Source organism: Harpia harpyja, chromosome 13, assembly GCF_026419915.1.
Source record: "Harpia harpyja isolate bHarHar1 chromosome 13, bHarHar1 primary haplotype, whole genome shotgun sequence".
In the NCBI taxonomy this organism is placed as follows: Eukaryota; Metazoa; Chordata; class Aves; order Accipitriformes; family Accipitridae; genus Harpia; species Harpia harpyja.
Window position 1 is genome coordinate 32,927,881 of NC_068952.1, and position 16,820 is coordinate 32,944,700.

Consider the following 16,820-nt stretch of genomic DNA (forward strand, 5'->3'; position numbering starts at 1 on the left):
AATCCTATGAACTCTGAATTATAAGTACTATTTCTATGTTTCAATTTTCATTCTCACTTAATGATTCAGACTTTTTAAAAGACGTAAGCTTGAGACAGAGGAAGATCCCATGACTCTTCACTTGAAGCCAGATTCTTCTGCCTCAGCATAAATTCAAACTCCAGATAAACATTTACTTTGTAAATCCTACTTTGCTAGTTTAAGATGTTACTAGCTTCATCTTGTTATTAGTGTCTGCTGGAAGGTACCTTCTACAACTCTGCCAGTGGAAGGAAGGGTTAGGGCATTCCCTAAATATCCCAGGCACTGCTAAAGGTGTTTGGCACTAATTCTTGATTTTGACCAAAGGTGATTAGGAAGTCCTCACAAGATCACAAACATAAAGGCAGTCACAGGACACTGGCCGACAATACTTTAAAAGCAGAGCTAGATCTAGACAAGAATCTTTAGAAGAGACTACAGTTTCACAGACTTTAAGCAGTTTAGACCAGCTTTAGCTTGTGGCAGCTCTCTCTTACCCATGTTTTGCTTCTAATCAATATTGCGAAGAGTATTTAAAATCCTAGTAAGAATAAAATACCTTAATAAAATTTTTGGAACTAAGACAGGTTTTCTGTAGTGACTATTTCTTTTAATCACAAGTTTTATTCTGCTTTGTTCATAGATACGGATTTTTTTCTTTTTCTTTTTACCTGCTCACGTGGTTGACAAGGCGAGTCTGTAAGAGCAGATCTCTTCCTGGCAGGAGATTATCACAGATTAGATGTTGATTAGACCGAACAGCTACTCCATGACAAACACAGAGAGAACACAAAACATCCAAAACCTGAAAAAATAGATTATTTTAATCTTAAATATTTTTTCATAATCATCGTGAGTTACTTCAGGCAATACAATGCTATATACCTTGTTACTGGAATACATGTAAGGTTATGTAGTTCATCCAACATTGTACTTTTAATTTACAACAATTCTGAAATTCTCCTAACAATATTAAGATGTATTTTTCCTGCTCCCCTTGAGAATTAGTGTGTATCAATGTTTTCATCAAAAAGAAGATAATATTCCCCTTTGCTTCTTCAAACTGCTCATATACCTTTTAAGAAAAGTTTCATTTCTAATTATGAATATAGTATTAAAGTATTTGAAATCTAACTTCTACACAGAACAACGTGCTTGCTTTGTTCACAAATGTTCATCTAAATATACTTCTCTTCTTTGCCTACCTTATGGTTTCTTCCATGTTTGTCCAAAAGACAGATGATTGATTTAATATGTCCTTCCTTAATAATGTTTAGAGCTTCTGGGCTTTCCACCAACACACAGTGTAAAACCTCCAGAATTCCTGAGAAAAAAAAGAAAAATTATTTATTCAAAGTGCATGTAAAATCATAACTGCACATAATACTTACTAATATATTGCTCAGCAACATGGAATAGTTTCAAAAATCATGGTATATGATAAACAAAACCAAAAAAGGATTGACGCACTTCTAAATTTCCCAAAATAAGTGAATGTAGTAAAAATCAGAAAGGACAGGAAAAAACCTGTAAACTAATTTGAAGTTTTAATAATAAATATGTGATGATCAACTCTCACAAATTCAAACAAACTGGGTAAAATACTGGTTTTCAGTGAAGAGGTGAAGACTTCACACTACATACATATTATATACATAAAATATGCTCTCCGTATTTACAGTTTTCTCTTTCTTCCCTTAGAAAACCATATGAACCACTAATGAAATCATTTACCTCTGAATTAGAGAGCAGAGGCAAATTCCCAGTCTACTGGCCCACTGTGAATAATTTTCTTTGTGCATGTAACAGCTATATTGGGAACCACACTGATGTTCTTAAAAGAGCAAACAAACAGAAGCTAGCATGAAACTAAGATGTGCAAGGAAGTAAGAACCACTACATCTCCAGTGGCCCCTCAGTTAAATGCAATTCCAATTCCAATAAAGCAGCAGTCATTGCCATCAAGAATCATTAGCCTTAAAATGTTTCCCTGCAATGGGGCAGTAAAACAGGCTCCCATGTGTACTGGATCAAGTCACCACTTTTTGGGCTCTTCCACATTTGGCAAAGACAAATATTACATAAATATTCATTATCAGTTGCTACAGTTGTTGCCACAATGAGAAAAATCGGAGCACTGAGGGAAAGCTGAGAAGCAGTCTTAAACCTAGAGATATGCAATTCCTGTTTGCGCTGTACAACTCTCATCATTCTGTCTTCATCCCTGTGTTAAAGCCATGGCTCCAAACACTCAGGTTAACCCTTTCAAAGCAAGATCCATAGCATGAGTCTTCCGCTCTTTGCCATACTCTCTTTTACTAAAAGAAAAATGTAGCACTGTAAACTCCCCTTGCTGTGGGGAAAAAAAAATTCATCAGGCAAAAACACTGTCTCAGTAAGAGTACTCCAGTCTTTCTTTGATCGTAGTAAGGAAGAGATCATCAGCCGCTACAGTTGAGTAAGACTACGGTCAGCTAAGGGAAAAAAGTTCCACACAGCTACTAACTGAAGACAGATTTTTAGTCTCAGTGCCAAGACAGTGTGATGACAGAAATGATGACAGAAATATTAGATTTGAAACAGTATTTATGCTGATCAGCTGCCTCCCTCTCACCTTAACATTCCAGGTTGGATCTAAAGCTTACAGAGGGAAGCAAGTACTTTTCTGTTAGATTTCCACTGGTTTTGAATAAACCACTGAAAAAATGTGTATCATAACTAAATGACAGCAAATATTTAAGAATTTAAAGATGGTGTTTCATCCACATAACTGTCCTCAGTATGCATCTGAGGTTTTCTGAATTTGTAAACAATAAAAACAAGCTTTTCAATTTGTAAACAGTAAAAAAAATTAGAAATGCAAATTTCAGGAAAAAGAATATGCATTTTGATTCATTGGGGGAATTTTTACACACACACATCCCCTTTTGGTTTTTTATATAATTCCTGAATAACAACACAATATGGTCTGGAACATTATAACTAACTGATCATAAATCCTCTCACAAACCAAAAATTAAAAATTAAAAGTTAATTGAGGAAGCATTTTAGAGACAACCAAGCAAAAACGAAAAGAAAAGCTGAAAACCAGAAACTCGGAACAGAATTTAAAGTAATGAGTACAAAAAAATTGTTGGAACCAACATATCTGTTTCTGCTAAGTATGAAATGCATGCTTATGCAGTGAATAATGAAATGCAATGAAATAAGTAATAACTATGAAAAAATTACAGACTGGTATTAAAACCATTATTAAATCCATTACGAGGAATAGCAATGGCCAGGAGTTCCAAGTCTAATGTATTGTCTTTTATTGGATCAGCAGAAAATCCCATCTGGAGAATTTCCCAAGTATCTTGTTGAGGAAAGGAATATCAAACACCATTAAAAACTTACAGAAATAACCTACCTATGCAAAGATATGCATTTGTAGACTTAGGACATGTTCCAGTGTTACACACCAGCAAAGACTAAAATACCTTCAGTTCATGAATTATTTTTTTGTTACTGTTAATTTCAGACCAACTTGTATTATGCTTACTTGCATTTGGATCAAGGTATAGCTCTATATAAAAACAAAAGTAAAAAGACCAACACAGCCAAAGAAACTGTAGACATCCTCATAAAGAAAAAACAACAAACAAATTATTTTATAAAGGATAGAAATTGGGCTGTGCAGACTTCTACAGAGGGATAAAAAGATATGAAGAATGTTATGAACAGTCATATGTCCACAAAGATTTTTAATTTTTTTCTTTAAACTTAGATTTTAGATTCTCATCCTTGTTAAGACAAATTACTCTGCCAGAAGAGACAATGGTTAGTTTTCAACTACTTTCTATTTGAAAGGTAGTTTTATTTTTTATTTCCCAAGAAAATCTGAATTAAAATGACGACTGGAATTCCCAGTGACTTCAGTCATGGCTGCAGTCACCTGACTTCATTCAGATCTTCGTTTTAATCTTAGACAACCTACAGCACCATCCACTTTTATCTCCATACTATTTAACATTTTTTTCCAGGGATCCGGAGGAAGATATGCTGTCATCACTAATAAAGTGTACAGATTACTCAAGGACTGAAATATAGTAAAGGTGGAAGACAACAGATACAGTGACAATTTGATTTATCTGGTAAACAGGTTTCAAACAAAGTCTGTGTTTTAGTATGTTTGAAGACGGAGTCATATATATGTAAATAGAAAATGCAGGTGACCCTGTACAGATATTGTAGACAATTTTCCTGTTCTGTGCAGTGGCTGCAAAAAAAGTCACAACCACGATATAATGAGCTGGATGTGAACTCCCAAAGTGATTCTGTAGCCCTGAAGGTATAAGCAGAAAGTCTCAACAACTAAAAGAACATACTAAACGTGAATTTGGCAGTGGTATGATCTGGGCTGCAATAGATGTACACTTCCAATATTGACAGTAACAGTATTGATAAAGAGAATAAAAACCTGAGAGTCATGAGAGCAAGCTAAAGGAATAGATGCCCTATAGCAACATAGCGGGAGCACAATCCACCCAGCCTGCCAACTAGACAGGCAGGCATCACTTGTACATGGCCAAAGTACCTAGGGAGGTAAGAAAAGTGTTACAAAAGGATCCTCAATCTAGAGGGGTAATCTGTAACAAGATTGTGTGCCACGATGATCTGGGAATGCAGGGAAATCACTACATTCAAAATATGGTAATTTAAAGTTTGCCACCTCTCCTTGTAGCACCGAAACACACTTTTAACAATATAAACAGTAATCCAATATGAAATTATACCACATAATGTAAGTGTGGTAACCATAACCTTGGAATTTTCAGATTTGTGTAGGCAGATTCATAATCTTAACTTTGTCTTAAAATGGTATACAGGGTTCATTTTCTAGTCTCAATCTTTTCAATAACAGAAGTAAAAATACTTTGAAGATGTAAACATTCAATAATAAATGAATGTTATCAATCAGACCCAGCTGCCACAGCAACTTCTTCAATTACTGCAGCATCTGAATGCTAATTATCAAACACATTTTGTTCTAACGGCAAATTCCCTCTACTTCAGAAAAAATTGCATATGAATGTGCAACGTCTGTTTGGACTGATCCACTTTTAGATTGTCTACATAAAGACAACTGGACCTGTTCCAATTTCATTGGAGTTGCTGAAGGCAGTAAAGCAGGAAGTGTTCAAATTTAATACAAATATCACAAACAATACGATATGTGGAGTTTATAAGAAAGATGAGTGAAAATTCTTTCTTAATGACTAACAGATGAACGGAAGCATGTATTTTCAGGACATGCTGACTCCTCTAATGTCATACTGTAGAATACTAGCATTAAATGCATGCCTTTAGTAAAAAAAAAGTACTCAAAACCTGATATTACCTGGTTCCAAAAATCTTCTCTTGGACAATATTAGATTACTAACTTGCCCTATTCTATTTTTTATTACCTGTGTTTTAATGCCTCTAAAATGTTAGTAGGACTATTTAATCCCATCTGGAATATATTTCAGAGTGAAAGACTAATCTAATCTTAATTTATGCATTGAAGACACAGCTGAAGCATTTGCATTGCATTATTCACTCAGCTCCTGTGATATATCACTTCTAATACGGTCTACTCTCAGACACATTTATACTTGGACAAATCTTCATTTTCTTTCTTTTGCTTCAGTGAAGATCAGGAACTGACTCAATTTCCGATCTGATTTGTACAACCAACTCACAATTGCTGTTTATATATTTAATGCTTTTATTCTGTTTTCATAACCTTCTTAGTTCAAGGATAACAAAAAAAATGAAAATAGCAATTTTATTGATAATAGTTTATGGCATCAAATCTTTATCGTAACGTATTCAAGAAAACACCTGCAGGAGATGTAGCTGACGACTTCAATGTTGAAGGTGAACTTAATTTTGGTGTGATTAACAGAGCATGGTGTTTCTTCCTCACAAACACTCTACCTTAGAAAATTAATTAATTATTTTAGGTGAATATATGCAGCCAGGTGTTCTTATTTAAAAGGTGTAACACAATCCAGTGTTTCTCCCTATTGTAGACCTACCACTGTAAATTAAAACAGTGAATATCCTCACACCAATCAAGCTACACAAAGCTTAAAATCTGGCAAGCAAGCATCCCACATAAAATCACAAAAGCACATTTACATACTAAAAGCTAAACCTACTATGCCTCTCAAGATAACTAAAGCACAGCATAATTAGCATCTTGTATAACTGACTCCCTCAAAACCAGAAAAAGTCTTAATTATAAAATCAGTTTCAGAGGCAACATGGAAGTCATGTTACCAGAACATATGGGGAAGGAGTTCAAGTGGCCTAGTTCCTAGAAGAAAACTCAGAACAAACGAGCATTGCAAATATCAGGACCTTCAGAATTTTTGCAGCATGTCATGAGGTTCATTATGCAGTACGACTACAATGTCAGATTACTTTGCAGTTTACAGAATTCATCTCATACCTTACTATAATATCATAAACATAAACATTTAGGTTTTAGTTTTCAAACCTCATTTTTACTTTGAGATTAATTTTTAAAAATACATACATACATAACAGAAACCATGTAACACAGCATTCTTAGAGCTGTCATAACAAATTTCATCTCAAACCTCCAAAAGTTGAGTGCAGTTTTGCATTATTTCTGAAAATCCTAGCTCAGAATTTCAGATGTAAAACTAGGTCTCTTAGGAAATAATTTCACCATGGACAACTGGGGAAATACACTGAAATGAAGAAGTTTTCAGTCAAATCCCATGGAACTGCATAATTGTGAGAACATTCTCCTTAGATGAATGCTCTCACACCAAAGGTGGACTGTAGTGGAGAAAAGATCTAGCCTGTGATTTTAACAATTTTTAGATGCTCTTCTCAGTTTAAATTCTCTGTTACTCAAATGTTCATGAAAGCAAGATCATGGCATCTGCAGAGCAGGTTTCCCTAACAATAATATAAACCAACATGAATGTTCCGTTATGACATCTATTTGGTTAGGATCTCTACACCTAATATACTAGCTACAGTGATAGGATGATCAGCAAAACTGTACCTAGACACCAGTGCTATGAGCAGCTAACTGCCTGTAACAGCAGCTGAGAACTAAAGTAGTGATACAGATTTAGCCTCATATGTTCCTGTTGCTTCATATCTTGAGCAGCTCAAGGATTCAGAGCATAAAAAACCCACGGCTGAAACAGATCAGGTGCATGCCAGGAGTAGGAAGTATTAGCATAGTAAAACAGGTTCCTCACCCTAACCCCATAGCTCTGCAGCAAAAACATGAAACAAAATTCTGCAAGCAAAAATACTTCTATGAACCATTGCTGACTGGAGGGGCTTACACGGGCAAACGCTTCAAAGTCTCTATACCAGTCTCCACCCCAAGAGAAGAATAACTGAATTCTAAACTCTCTGCTTGCCCGAAGAGTTGACAAAGGAAAAAGCTTCCAAGAGGAGAAGCATCAACGTGTAACTGCTCTTCGCAACTGCAATCACCCACTGCAGATCTTGCCAATCAGCTAGTGAACGCCATGGCAGTTCACCCTTGGCTCTGAGAAGGCGAACACTCCTACGACTGACATTTTACAATATTTTCCCCTGTTGTTGGTCAGTTCATCTCAGGAACAGATTTATAGCAAATAAACAAAATGCACGTGACTATTTAATGACAAAGCTGAGGGGAACATAAACACCTTATCTGCCTTGTTTACTATAGGACACATCTGTTCTCATGGCTGCTGCTGATCCTTTGAAGACTACTGAGGTAAGGAATTTGATAATATATGCCAAATGGTGATCTGTGGCTGAGACAACTCCAATTTTTATTTGGGATACTCAGCAATAGCAGGATATTTCTCCTGTATTAATGACACAGTAAAAGGCTGATGAGAACAACTGCATTAAGCCTGTGACATTTCTTTTCAAATGTCTACCAGTCTAATATAAACCAAATAACTTTTAAAATGGGGGACATCTTCCCTTCCTGGCATTCCTCCCTTAAGATGTCAATGAATACAAGGACACATCTATCCGTGGCAGAAGTACAATTCAGGAGTGGGAAGAACAGGATGGGGAAGGAAATTGTAATTCCTCTGTAATCAATGAAAAATTATTATTGAACAGAAGATTATTATGTTCCTTCCAGCTCATGAAACAACACACAACACTAAAATAACAACATGATAGGAATAAACTACAAATATGTAACCGGAAAGGTGTGTTACATTGTTCTCACTGTTGTTGTAACTATCCTGCCCATTGGTCTGACTACAAACGTTCATGCCTTTTGAACTTAAGTGTAGCATAATTACAGAAAATAAGGCTTGAAAGAGTCTCAAGAGGCCATTTTCCAACAAAACAGTAACAAATATTATATATAACTCAAAACAGTCACAAATGCAACTGGAAAACATTTCTTAGTCTGTAACTCTGAAACGGCTCCAGCTGGGTGAGAGCAGAGAACAGAAGAGGGGAGGGAGGGGAAATTATATGTATCAATAGTAATGACAAAGCAAAGCACACGTGAACTACAGAGAGATGAAAAACCAGACAATAAAAATTTAAAACACAGTAATCACTGTGTTAACACATTGAATATTTTTCAAATCTGTTGCTTTTCCTGCAGTGGATTCAAAATACCTTCCATGTGCTACCAATAATTAGCTCCTGAAATCCACGTTGATACCTACACTTACTGTGAAACATACACATGAACCAGAACCAGAATATTAAAGAGTATAAGACAAGGGATTTCAATTACAGTAGCTAGAACCAGGCAATAAAAGAGAGACAGGTTAAGACAAGTCTGTCTCTGGCATTACAGTAAAACTATTACTACATTTAGTATAAGAGATTCTATTAACTTGGTTAGACTACAATTCTGAGCATTGAAGATTAATACAAATTATACAAGACCACAAATATTTATACTGCAATGTTCTTATAGTAAAATTACAAAGAAAAATACAAATAAGAAGTATATTAACATTCATTACAAAAATGAAACAAACTATTAAAATTGAGATTGCCTGTGGTAGCACAAGCATTACAAAATTGTCTTTAGCTTCTTGGTTGCTTACAATTCTTCTCTCCGCAGGACTATTTTTTACTAATTATTAACTTAAAACATAGAAATTTCTCAACTTCTATACTGGAAAGTATATTCCAAATACATTTCTTACAAACATTTAGTGGTTTCTCCTAGTATTTTCTCCTATACAAACTTAAGATTTGTATAATGGCAAGAAAAATATGCTTCTAGATTAAGTTAATAATCTATATAAAAAGTTGAAATGTCTCAAACCAAAATTGCTTTTACTGTGTTATTATTTTGCATGTTACCATTACTGAGCATTACATGTACATCTCCTCCAATTTGTATCATTTATATTTCTGTATTTCCCTCTTCACTTTTAATTACAGGGAAGAATAATTTGCAAGGCAAATTCCTTATCAGGTATAAGAGCTTAATTTAGACCGAGCTCCTGCTTGTTTAACTTTTCTGTCCAGTGCATGTGAGAAATAAAGCTTTCTGCAAGGAGCAATTAACATTTTTCTTATTTCACCTTTTTCATAATTTCTTTATTCTCATGTCCTATGATTCACTTAATTGGCAAACCAGATATTAAAAGATCCACCACACCATGTTTCCCATTACTGGTGTAACCTGTAGAACTCCAAGAAGTATTACGTTGGTAAGAATAAAATTTAGAACACTGGCCTTACACTACGCATGTTTTTTAAACTCCAATAAATACTCTCACTAATCTCAGAAAACCGGGGCAGGGGGAGTCAGGCTGCAGTGACATTTCTTATCAACAGTATTACTTTGGGTTTTGATCTTTATGTGATCATCATCATGAAAAGCATACTTAAAAAGAGTAAAAAATCAGCCTTAAGAACTAATCACTCTATTTGAATCTCATTTCTTAGCTACTGGGTCCAAGTTTGATTACTGTCTACTCTTCAGATGCCTAGATGACATCATTTTGGTATATTTTCATGGTGAAAAGAACATTAATTAAATCTTCATGTAAGAAAAAAAGTTTGTACTTATATCAGTAAAATGGGGCAAGAGACTCCAGTATCACCCATAAAATCAACACTATTAATTGCAGAAACAGTCCTACTCTCTTCAGTAACTTTGAGATACACTTAGCAGAGGTCCTTTAATGCAATGAGATTTGTCTACCATCTGTTTATAAAATCAAACTACAGTGCCATGTTTCAAACACATACTTTTAAAGATAATAGAGTAGTATTGTTAAAAAAAAAACCACAAAATAATTATTCTAATAAGTATTGAAGACCTTTTTTTTTAAATAAACACATGCCAAATGTGGTAGTCCAGATAACCACCTTTAAGGTCCTGTTATAGACTACAATCATGTTAATAACTACATTTAAGACAGTAAAGAGGTACACAGTAGCAAGCTGTCTATGCCAATAGGAATCATATATCACCAAGAGAAATTCTTAAGATATTATTTACATTCACCTAATGTGCAGTCTTCACACTACTTATTTCTTATTCTGCTCAAAAAGTATATTGTTCCAGTAGAGTTCAAAGAGTTTTTTAAAAAATCCACTGGAAACTTAAAAATACAATGTATTTGGCTGGCAGAGTACGTTTATGGAGAACAGATTGCTTCAAGGAAACAGAATCCAGGATCACCATTTCAGTGAGAAGTACAGTACTGCTCAGCATAACTTCATTGATTTTCACTTTGAGCAACACAGACTAATTGCATCTCATAGACACTGAGGGGTTAACGTAGTGGTTCAGGAGGAAGATAAGACATTAGGTAATGACAAAGAAAATAAATAAGCTAACTTAAAGACTTTGTGTCTAAAGTAAGACAGAATTCCCAGATTCTCAAATCATAAGTGTATTTCAGGCATGCTCGTTCTCATTAACTTCAAACAGAAATTCAGACCTCAGGAGCGAGAGAGGTGATTAAAAAGGGAATGTGTATGTATTATGGAAGTAACACTGTTACATGCAAACATAGAGGTATTTTCTGAAGACCCATCTATTACACATACTCAAGTAGAATACATTAACTTTCCTATATTACCACTACAGTCCTTCAAGAAGAGACAAATTACATCCATTCCATACAGTTATTATTATTATATTTAGTTCGATGCAAATCCTGAAAAACATGCAGACTTCCAAAGAGAAGGGAAAGTAGTACAATTACAGAGAAAGCAACTTAACACAACCGAAACTGTAGAACAACTGTTCCGCCAAATGGTTTGTTTGCCTGAATTAAAAGGTAACATTACAACTCATTGGTCAAGGAAAAGGAAAGACTGCTAGAACTTAAGGTAGAACTACAACTGATATCAATATGGTAAAATGTTACAAATATAAATCTCACTTTATTAATATAATTTACTCTCTCATAGGAAGTATTTCATGATAATTAGACTGAACAAGTAAATCACCAATCTTAAAGAACGAAAAACTGGTCAAATAAGGAAGTTAAAATACTAAAAAGCATACCAGAAGACGCTTCCAGTCTTTCTAATCTGCTGATCAACCAATCAAGAGATCCAGAAAACTGAGCACAGTTTTTACGATTCCCTCGAATCAGAGCCGCTATTGGAAAAAGAGGGGGGGGGGGAAATATGACAATTATAAGTCCATTTAAATCAAAAGAATCCCTGTCTTGTCCTGCCAGGAAGGATCCAGTAAGATAGATTCTTAACCTTTAATTATTGATGTTCTTGATTTAAATTTAAATAACATGAGTAATAGTTAGATTTAAGCCTAAGAAATACCCTTGGCATCAAATTGACCTTTAAGGTATTTGAATTATTTTGGCTTTACAATCATCTCGATAATCCCTGCAAAATGCTCTACATGAAGTAGCCAGTATTGACACCACAAAAGTCAGCTGCTACTGTAGAAACAAATTTCTGTAAAACAGTATTCTTGTAATGACAGGAAACATTGGAAGAGCAGAATGTGAAGCCAACGACATAGGTGATGAATGTAAATTATTTTCTATTGATACAATACCTTTGTTCAAGAATAATAGGAACTAAACCAAGATAGATGTCCATGAACTGTTTGTCATACTTTTGACAGGGCTGTAGGGGGGAAGTAACTGCTTTGAAACTGTTTCACCCTCATGCTTTAAGCTGAAGATTGAATGCATGCACTGACTTGGTGGGTATAACTGACTAGAAATCTCACTGAACACTGTAGGCACCCACAAGCCTGCCCTGTCCTGCAATACGTGTGTTTGCATGTATGTGCCTACACACAAGCTCTCGGAGAAGCATCTGTTCCACTCCGAAAAAAGAGTGAGGCACTAACATTTCTCTTTGGTGTGTGGAACAGTGCAAACTGCTTTTCTTAAGACTGTTTTCCAATACTGCCAACAAATTATTTCAACCTGAAATTTCTATGGTTATTTTCAGCAGCAGAGACTGTTGGTCCTGCTAAGATGCAATGGCCTCTTAAAATCTATGTTTCATTGCTGCAGAAATTCACTATATTATATTGCAACTGTGTCTTTATGCTGTTTCATTATAAAAGGTTAAACTTACAGACTTGTGACATAAATATGGTAAGAAACTGTATCTGCAAAGGGGAAAAGCAATCTTGGAGTTAGTTGCAAACAAGTCACTGCACTGACAGTTCTGCATCATGAATAAAGAGATCACAATCCAATTGCTTCATAGCCAACCTCCCCCCCCAAACCAAACAAACGAAACCAAAAACCAACCCCTAACAAGCAAAACAAACAAACAAAAACCTTTCTCTTGCTGTATTATATGACAAAAAAATCTATATCCTGAAATCTTACATAGTTAATTAATCATGACCAGAGTTATCTGAAAATACTGAGGCACTGTAAGAGGAGAAGCATCTTGTTAAAAGACACAGATTAGAACTAAGGAACACCTGTTTCTGTAAGTGACATTTTAATTGATTATGGGCAAGTAACATAATCTCACTGTGCTTCAGGTACAAACAGAAAATGAAAGCAGTAATAGTTCATTGCCTAACACAACATCAATAAATTTGACTTAATTAACAGTAATAAGACACAGATGGTTTCCTAAATGCAGCTCAGCAGAAGTTTGTGCAAGGTTAGTATTCAGTGGTTAAAGCTGTGCAATAAATGAGGTACACAGCCACTTAACGTTGAAAACAAAAAATAATGTCCAACAGTTGCTTCTTTTATTGCCCACTACTCTGAACAAGACTAGCATCCAGTTTTAAATAAATAAAAACCAGGATGTGATCAGTCAGACGTTAAAGTCACATCATTACATATACTCCTGCACATTCTTTGGCAATACAAAAGAATCAAATACAAGTTCAGAGTGATTGTATGTACTTGTAATAGAAGAAGGACAGATGCCTTAGTAGATATACAGCAATGATTTTAAATTGAAAGAGGGTAGATTTAGATGGAATATAAGGAAGAAATTTTTTATGATGAGGGTGGTTGGACTAGATGATCTTTAAAGGTCCCCTGCGACCCAAACCATTCTATGATTTTTATATGTGGTAGTATCCAGTCTCAACTCAAAGTCTGTAAATGCCTCCATTCTCGTCACAGTGAAATATATCACAATGTCAATGATGTGACAAAAGCCATGAATTCTGGCATCACAGTTTACTTTTATTTATGTGCAGACTCAAAAACAAAGCAGTGTTTGCTGAAGCAAGACTGAGCAAGCAATATCCATTTGTCATCCATGCAATTACTGTACAGCTCCAGCTTTATTCAGAACAGAGCAACGTACAAATTCATTATAGCCAGATCAAAGCCAGGCTTCTTAAGCATTAGCTGCTAGAAGATAATGCAGTTAGGGAAGTAACATAAGGGGGCAGGAGGCGGATGGGGACTGGGAAGTCAACAAAAGCTTGTGCACTGTTCTCACTACAAGTCCATGGAAACAATACTTAGTACAGGACAAGTAGACTCTTTCAGAAGTAATTTTCTGGGCTTATCAACTGGAAATTTCAGACGTGGAGAAATGATTCCGCAATCAAGCCACTACTTCCTCCAGTCTGAGCTGTGCTTAATGTAACAAGAGATAAAACTAAACTGTTATAAAAACTTCAACACTCCCCTACATCTATGAATAATCCAACCACAGACTTTTATACTCCATCATCTACACTCTAAAAGGATATCAGTTTATTTCATTGAGACGTTAACTCTCTGGACCTAGTCCATACTTCTAAATGTTTACAATTCCTGCCATAACTTCTTTAATTGATTCTTAATAAATCAAATAACTACTATTAGTATACATGAAATAATCACCTTTAAAAAAAAAAGCCTAAAGCAGATTCACTTTACTTAGTGGGCATACATGAGCTGAAAGATAGATTAAGATGTAAAATTTCTACCAATATTCCTTCTAGACGATCTTTTTAACACAGGGTTGGACAAGCAGACATCCCCCAAAACCACATTACATAATGTCACATTTTCAAGCATTCATACAGGCATTAGGGTGAGTAAAGAGTAAAAACAGAAGCAGAGGGACGGAAAACCTAACAGTAGTACCTCTGTGATAAGAAGCTCACACTATGATTTAGTATAATTTTCACTGTGAAAGCTTAGTTTCATGCATCTTTTCCAAATTTTAACTGTTAAAGTTAAAATTTGCTGCCCTTTCTGCCTTCCAATGGTTGAGCTACCTTCAAAAAATTCAGACTGAATAATCTGGTTGCTTGCAAGCATGAAGATAGCCAAAGCTACATGGGGTTGTTTTGTCTTGTTGAAATATAGTGAAAACAGCAGGAAACATTTTCTTCATTTTCTATAACAGACCATAGAGTTCTGAAGGAAGACAGACATTGGCAAAGATAAGAGAAGAATGGAGCTGTAACATGCAAACAAACATGAGAAAGGCCTACATCAGTTTGAAAAACATAAGACATGAGAAAAAAAAAATAGAAGGAAAAAAAAAAAGAGGGAAAGGATCTGAACACTCCATTCAAGAACCTACAATATAATTCATGTTGCCAAGTCATAAAATTTCTCAGCCATCAAACACCATAAATCCACCAGCAAAAACTCCCATCTACCTCTGAAACAGTTCTTCATATAGAAATACAATACAAGGACAGCAGTGTACCATTGTTACAAATCACTCTTAGCTGAAATCAAAGCAGTCTGATGTATCTGAAGTTTCAGTCCTGCTTTTGATCCATATGCTGACTCACTCACCTGTCACTATGCTGCAAGTTACAGAACTGGAGAGAGGTGTATAGAGGATGTATTTAGCTTACAACTATAAAACCCATGGAAATCAAAATCAAAACCATTAAAATTAGCATATAATGTTCATAAAAATCTACCAATCTAATGTTGGGAAATGCCACTTTTGGTCACCCTTGCAACCTGTGTGTATGCATCATGCTACAATCTTCAGCTACACAGAGGTGGTAGATCTCAGCAACTCCTCACCCAGAAGCACAGCCACAGGAACCACCTTCTACCCTAATGGCCTGTGGTTAGGTGACAGCAGCCACTGTTCAGCTAGCTCCTTCTTTGCTCTGAGAGATCACGGGAGAGGGCTTCTGACTGTCTCAATGATGTTTACTGTGTCAACTTCTATTTCCTCTGACAGAAAAGGTAGTGGGCCAGACAGAAGCACCTCACTGGTTTTATCAAGGGCTGTGCACCATATGCTGGATATCCTTTTTTCCCCCCAAGATTATTTTCTTTGTCAAGAGCACAAAATGATGAACCTAGTTTGACTATGGAAAACTTTGCAACTACTGTATACAGAATTCCTGCCTCCCTTTGCTGTTGGGTAGTAAGGAAAGTTTGTGTGAAGTGAGGCATGCCATTAAAATTTAATTTTCTGTGCCTCTGAATTTGGAGGAGTGCAAGTTTTCAGTATGCCTTGCACACATGAAATACTGCTGAATATTCTGAAAAAAGGTCAGATCCCACAGCTCTTAATTTGGGAACTAGCATTGGTAGAGTCTTTTTACCTAAATTTCTCTCTGTATCTGTTCTTCTGTGTGAATGGGAGATAATACCTTCTATTTGCTTTATTACAGAAGTTTCCAAGAAAACACTTACTAATAGTTCTAATTATTCAGATTAGTAATCATAAATGGCACAAAAGAACTCCAAGATAAAAGCTTTGTTTTCCAAACATGAATTAAAAGGCTCACAATAAATAAGGTTCAGTGCCACACACTGAGTAGCAAAGAGAAAATGAAGTATTTTAAGTACCAATAATAAATGAGCACTAAATCAGGAATGGGTCTTATATAAAAACTAGTATGTGATCATGCTTCACAATGCATACCCACCAAAGAGCCAATTAATAATATACACACTACATTCATCTCGGCACTTCCTAACCACTTCAGTCCATTTTACAAACTCAGTGTTCAGTCCTGGAGTTTTTAATGGAATTGATGTATAACATAACATTACTTGAGTACCTTTTCAACACCAAATTTTTCAGGAGTGAGATTTAGTATAAATGACACATAAAATGCTTTATGTTTTACAGGAAAATAAGATAACAATCTTGTATGAGGACTTTGTCCAAACTCAAGCTTTTGCCAAAACACATGCAAATTTAAAGGCAAGAAGGCCCTCACATTAGGGCTGGTGTGTTACAGAAAGCAAACAGCATAGGTACACATATGCAGCCTGCACAAAGCACTGCTTAATGACAGGGATGCATTACTGTCCTCAGTCACTTCAGGTCAATGTTAATGTTATTATTTAGGCTTACTTATGGCACTGAGAAAACCTAATTAACAGAGGAGCAAGGAA

General features: G+C 35.4%; 1 protein-coding gene across 9 annotated transcripts in view; it reads right to left on the reverse strand.

Annotated features, from left to right (window-relative positions):
* RYR2 (ryanodine receptor 2) overlaps window positions 1-16,820 on the reverse strand; it is a 449,694-nt gene that overhangs the window by 213,410 nt on the left and 219,464 nt on the right. For all 9 annotated transcript variants that reach the window (XM_052805738.1, XM_052805746.1, XM_052805744.1 and 6 more), the window contains 3 exons: window positions 11,546-11,641; window positions 1,227-1,345; window positions 693-826 (listed from right to left, as the gene is read on the reverse strand). In XM_052805738.1, coding sequence (XP_052661698.1) covers window positions 693-826; window positions 1,227-1,345; window positions 11,546-11,641 — 349 coding nt within the window. The remainder of the gene's footprint in view (window positions 1-692; window positions 827-1,226; window positions 1,346-11,545; window positions 11,642-16,820) is intronic.